General features: G+C 40.0%; 1 protein-coding gene across 1 annotated transcript in view; it reads right to left on the minus strand.

The window, feature by feature from the left end:
• The window catches only part of dpf1 (double PHD fingers 1), a gene marked incomplete at its 3' end in the record, with an annotated part of 68,789 nt that extends 62,752 nt beyond the window's left edge, over positions 1 to 6,037 (minus strand). Inside the window, exon 1 of the mRNA XM_080543238.1 lies at positions 5,912 to 6,037. Within this exon, the coding sequence (XP_080399364.1) occupies positions 5,912 to 6,021 (110 nt within the window). The 5' untranslated portion in view covers positions 6,022 to 6,037. The remainder of the gene's footprint in view (positions 1 to 5,911) is intronic.
• Between the last annotated feature and the right edge of the window lie 572 nt (positions 6,038 to 6,609).

Raw genomic sequence — 6,609 nt, forward strand, 5'->3', positions numbered from 1 at the left:
GCTGTATATACTTAGCTGTATATACTTAGCTGTAAATACTTAGCTGTAAATACTTAGCTGTAAATACTTAGCTGTATATACTTAGCTGTAAGTCAAAAGATGACCTTGATTCTGAGGGAGTTGAAGTGTTGGATAGTCTTAGTCTTAGCTAACAGAAAAAGCATTCCTCTTTGTTTGAGTCAGGTTGTTCAGCAGGTGAATGTGTTCTAGCAAAGTGAAGGTGAGTTTCAAAGTGAAAGGTAAACTCAAAAAAAGAGTTGAGTAGGAGTAGGATTGTGAGTAGGATGGTCCCCCTCTTCTTCCACCAAATATATTTGGTCTGAAAGTTGCAATAAACCACAAATGGTAAATGGACTGACATATATATATATATATATATATATATATATATATGACTAATACAATGGCCTCTCATTCACCCATTCACACACACATTCACACACCAATGGTGGCAAGCTACCATGCAAGGCGCCGGCCGGCCCGCTCATTGGGAGCAATTTGGGGTTCAGTGTCTTGCCCAAGGACACCTCGACATGTGGCCAGCCGGGGCTCGAACCGCCGATCTGCTGACCTTGCGATCATTAGACGCCGGCTCTACCTCCTGCGCCACAGCCGCCCCAATGGTGAGCATACTATAGTGTGTGAGTATTTTCTTTCAATTCATCATCAGTTTGTGTACCCTACACCCGCGGGATTGTGGGAAATTGTGGACAACACCACTTTTAAATTGACCAATCCCCTCTCACCAGCCTTACAGTGGGTGATTCTCCTCCACCTGAACTACAGTACTACAGTACCACCTCACACTACAGCTGGCTGGCGACCAACAGGATCCCAAAGCACTGGGACATGACTGACAGCCAGTTAGGTAGCATTGGAGAAATAGGTCATAGAGCTAAAAATACTTCTGTGCGTCTCTCTCTCTCATCTTCCCCATGAAGACAAAGAAAGTATATCTGAGAAAGGGGAGATGCATGATGATGATGATGTTGATGATGATGATGTCATTAACCCAGAAAAGAGATACCCACAATACACAATCGCCCTTGTTTGTTATACAAACAAAATTAATTGAGGAGAGAAGAGAGAGAGACAGACGGACAGAGAGACAGGCAGACAGACCAACCGACACAGCTATAAAGACACAGAGACAGAGAGAAGAGAGAGAGAGAGAGAGAGAGCGCGAGAGAGAGAGAGAGAGAGAGAAGAGAGAGAGAGAGAGAGAACAATCTAGAAGAGTACAAGCTCTGACTCCAGTAGACCGAATTATATGGAATTCAGTTTCCTCAAATCAGTCAGGCAAGCAAGGCTGAATAACCATAACAACAGCCTGGTCAGTATAGCATTCTCCAAACAGAGTGACACAGTGAAAGGATGGAGGGAATAAGGAGGAAAGGAGGAGGAGAAGAGAGAGTCAAAAAAGCAAGACGTAAGAAAGGCAGAGGTTTGAGGAAGAAAAAGAAAAAGATGAGGGAGAGTGACCTATGAAGCACGAAGAGTTCAGGTTGTGACTCGTGAGTCGGAGTTGCGAATTTGAGGGTCAACAGGACCGAGGGTGAGAAGAGTCAAAGAGTGACATGGAAAGAGAGGCAGAGACAGAAATAATATATATACAGAAAAATAGAGAGAGAGAGAGAGAGAGAGAGACAGAGACAGCGAGAGAGAGAGAGAGAGGACGAGAGAGAGGAGCGGGAGAGAGAGAGAGCGAGATACACACAGAGAGACAGAGAGAGAGAGCAGACAGACAGAGAGAGAGAGAGGACAGACAGAGAGAGAAGCAGCCAAGAGAGATTCAACGGGGAGTACATTCAGTGGAGGGGTTATACAGGGAATGCCCAGTAGATTGGTGCGCTTCCCCTGTGGATTTGCCTTCACACAAATGAACCCACGGAGGCCCAGAGACGGGTCAACATTAGAAGACATCTCCAAATGTCCAATCAAAGCTTGGTTGTCTTCAATTACTGGTGAGCAGGTTTAGAACACTATGGTATAGCATAGTTGTATACTAACAGCAGGGTAGGTAGAGAGGTTCTGATTATTCTCTGATAAACAACCAAACATGAGTTCACTGCTGAGTTGTAGTTTATTTTGACTAAATTTATAAATCTGGTCAAAAGAAACACGTCGCCTTTGTAGCAGATTACATTTTTATATCTAAGCATTACATCTGTCTTTTCAAATAAATATTTAGCAAATATTTTTAAATATTTTTTGCATATTTAAAAAATATTTGATTACAAATTAAAAGTTTACATTTGATATCTCTCCAGGTAAATAAATCTTCAATCTTGAATTTGGATGACGAATTAATTGTTTAGCTAAAAAAACGAATATTAAGATTAAATCGTACATTTGAGGTTTTAAATTTAAATATTTAATTGAAATCTAAATCTGAGATGTTCAGGTTCCATAGCAAATGAGGACATCTTTCTTTACATTTACATTTAAATATTTTATTTCAAAACCCCAGATTTAATCAAATGTTTGTGTTTGAACTAAATATCTAAAATCAGTCATCCACATTTAATATTTTAATTAAATATATAATGTGTTGTTAAATATTTATTTAACCCTGCATGAATAAAATATCAATAAAATACGTCACTAAATATTTATTTTAAAGTCAAATATTTAGATAAGCTAAATATTTATACTATTCAAATTTTAAATCAAATATTGATGAACATTGACCCCAGGTATGTGTAATCCATAAATCTTAATAAGATGTATGAATCTGTAAAAATAAGTTATTTCTAAATCTTGAAACAATAAACACACACATTTAACCCATCTAATTTAAAAATAAATATTTAACCCCCCCGCCAAATATAAGATATTATATCATAAATGTATATTATCTCAAAATCTTTAATTCAAAAATAAATATTTAGCAAAACATTTATATTGAATGTTCTGCATCTTAGGCTATCTGCAATGTAAAATAAATACTTACGACCCAATAACATGTTTAATTTAAATCCTAAATCTAGATTACAGAAATAAATATTTAATTTATAGACACATATTTAAATTAAATCTTAAATCTGGGGAAATGAGATTTACACTTTGTCAGATTATTATATTATCTGTGTGTTCGTAAATACGCTCTGAGAGCGTATTTACGAACACCCAGGGTTCTTCGGAAACTCAGGGCGCTCAGAGTGAAGAAAGAGATGAAAGAGAAGAGACAGATGAAAATGGCAACGTTAGTTAACGAGTATCTACTGTCAACAGGAAGCTAGCTATGTAAACAGGTTTACAGTTGGTTTGTAAAGACTTTTAAAAGACTGTTAATAAATTAACTGATTTCAGAGCGCTCTATGACGTTGAAACCAGAGCGCTCTGAAGTGAATTTATGAACACACCCTATATCAGAGCGACGATTATGTCATAATGTCATTTTCAGTTAATCAACAGTGCCACTCTGTCGATTATGACATGACGCTGCAGGGTTGCTCTATGTAAACTGGTAGGCCTGTGTTGTTTGAAAGAATAAACTTATTTTAAACCTCTTAAATAAAGATATGAAGCTAGGCACAATTCCGTTACAGCTAGCGGGATCCGTTCGCTAGCTTGACGGGCAGCACTGCCTGGACTGAGCCTCCCACCCCTATAACGTTTCTTCCTGTTACTTTAGCAGGCAGGCCTGGGGCCCCAGCAGGGCCCAACTGTATGATCTATAGCTAACTTTTGCCTTCTGCCATTGCCTGGCAATGACAACACACAGCAGAGCTGCCCCATCTCACACACAACTCACAAAAAGCACCTGTTTAGAAGGCCTTGTCTGGTCACCTGAGCAGAACACACAGCCTGCGTTCGAAATGGCATACTACTCATACTAGATATGACGTAGATTTGAGTATGCGAGAGTGTTCACACTGTACAGTATGCAGTATACTCATTGAGTATGCTAGTATGCAGTATGCTAGTATGCTATTTCGAACACAGCCACAGTCTACTTCTCCTAACAATACAATCATTTCTACTTCTTCTTACTGGGTGGCCTGTGTCCCCTGACTACAATATTATGTTTATGTGGTATTCCATTGATGTTGACGTGACTGTAAATATTCCTGGATTTCAGTTTCACAAACTGCAAAAAGAATATTTAATGAAGAAACTGACACGGTTGCCTATCTGCGGGTGGCTAATGGATGCACACTTATGCTATCACAAACCTTTTAGAGTAGGCTATTTAATTGGTATGCAATGGCGATGCAATGGTATGCAATGGTATGCAATGATATGCAATGATATGCAATGATATGCAATGGCTTTACCTTCTGTAAAGGTCTACCAAAAGCAGCAGGTTGAGTAGGCATAATAGCCTGGTAGGCGTCTATAATAGGCCGATATTACATGATCTGAATCAGCCTACAATATGATCGGCAGTCGATAGTTGATGCCTGGTCTCCGCCTACACCTCTCACAGGTCTCAACCATCCACACACGCATGTCTCTATCATAGGCCTGTCCGAAATACATATGACTATATACTTTGTTTTAGGGCTACGGAAGTACGGGTTGAACTAACTAGCTGTCATTTTTAAACAAGTGCAACTTTCAAAATACCTGAGTTCCCCCCCATATATGATGTGTAATGAAATGTCATCAGTGGCGCGCATCTATATACGGAGTCCAACCCAATATCCCATTAAGCAATTCCATTACTGAGAAGTGCACATACATACATACAAAGCAGCACGTAGGCCTACGCCTATTGGGTTTCCATGAATTGCATGAAATGTCGCCTGTGTGGATCTTTTCCAGGTGTAGCCATCCCCCCGATATGCCATCCTGACTTACTTTGAGACAGACGTGCAAAAGAGTATTTCACCGAATATGCAATATTGCAATATAGGCTACACACGAATGATATTTTTTTTCTAGTAGCCTAACAGTCATTATGTTTTCCAATTTCAAGTCGGAAAATAATGTCAAGTAAAGAGAGAGAGAGATAGAGACTACATATCTCCCCAGCTGATAGACAGCCACCTTATGGACGCGAGCCCATGCGGACGGACGTCTGCATCCCGCACGCGCTGAACATTTCTGCACAAATCTGCACAAAGGAATTGAACGGAAACTTGATTGAATGTTCACCGTTCAAACCCCGCTAAATGACAACAGCTATACACAAAATAATTTGGCAACCACTCCCGCCATATAAGTTCATCTTGCATGCAAGACACCAACGATTTGTTTTATTTTAGAATCTTATAATCTTAATAAAATAGCCCTAGTGTATGTAAGGTTCCAATAGGACGCCTGTCTTAAAGATGATGGGCGCTGTAAAATAGCAGTACTATCTCAAGTACGTAGGCTATTTTGCCAAGAAGAGGTCTAAGAGAAAAGGATGTCAAAATATATCAGGTATCGGCCGACGTCGGTAACCACCGGCTTGGTTTTTGCCTACCTGTTTATATCGCCTCTAACGCGATGCATAGTGCATAGGTATCAAGCACAAACACATCTTAATTTCAGTCATCCTATTTGGATACAGGGGGTCTATTTAATGTAAGACCTCCTCCCGACAAACCACTGTGTCAGTTGACCGTGATCTTGGGCTATTGACAAGGGACACCGGGTCACCAACATTATAACATTCCACCATATCGTCCACATGCAATTTCTGTGCTCACTGAAAATATGTGAGAGCGTGCATCAACCACCCTCTATCATCTGCAACGAAAGCTTTTTCCAGGCATGCAAAAAAAAAAAAAAAAGCTATTCCAGTTTTAACTTTCCACCACAATTTGAGCATCTATAGCATTGCTATATGCACATACGAGATGTACAGCCTACTTCTTTAACGATGCATAACATTGTACACGATATGCCACCAAAATAAGACTGACAGCATGCACAAATGTATCCACCAAAATGTAAAAAGGTAAATGTGTACACTTACGATTTCAGGGGGTTCTGTACCACTGTAGCCATTTTGATATAGTATGATACAATGTAACACTGCAGATCCCGGTTATTGTACATGTAATATACCAGCAATTTCAATTTCATTCATTCTCTGGGGCTGCGGCTGGAAACCGTCAGCCAATGGGAACGGGGAACACTCAGTGACAAGTATGGGGAAATGTAGTCTTTAAACATGTCAATATGAAACATGTTGAGAGTTAGTGTACTACGACTACCGGCGTGCATTGCGGTCAACTGTATAACGGTCCCGCCTTGGACTTGGATGGTGTAAAGCCAAAGCGTCTACAGTAGTGTCAAGGTTGGGTTACTGGACTGTCAGTCTGTAGGTGCCATTCTTCTTGATGCATTGTTTCCTTGTCTTGCAGATATAAAAATACAATGTTAGGGCGAGGCTGTGTGAGAACCGTTAGGGCACCAAAATCACCAAAAGCGTATATGCTGCTGCAGACTTCTGGTATTCTGTCTTGCAATGCCAATATACATTTATAGAAACATTAATGTCTCACATTATGTCAATGCACAAGTAAGCTAAGGCAGGCAGAATTATGATTAATTTACTAACAATAGAAGTCTGTATCATCTCTGTCTGTGTGTATGTGTGTGTGTGTGTGTGTGTGTGTGTGTGTGTGTCCCTTCTCTCTCTCACTGTGAGTGGATCTCCCAGGTATCTGA

This window comes from Nansenia antarctica, assembly GCF_963989245.1.
Source record: "Nansenia antarctica genome assembly, chromosome: 1".
Taxonomy (NCBI): domain Eukaryota; kingdom Metazoa; phylum Chordata; class Actinopteri; order Argentiniformes; family Microstomatidae; genus Nansenia; species Nansenia antarctica.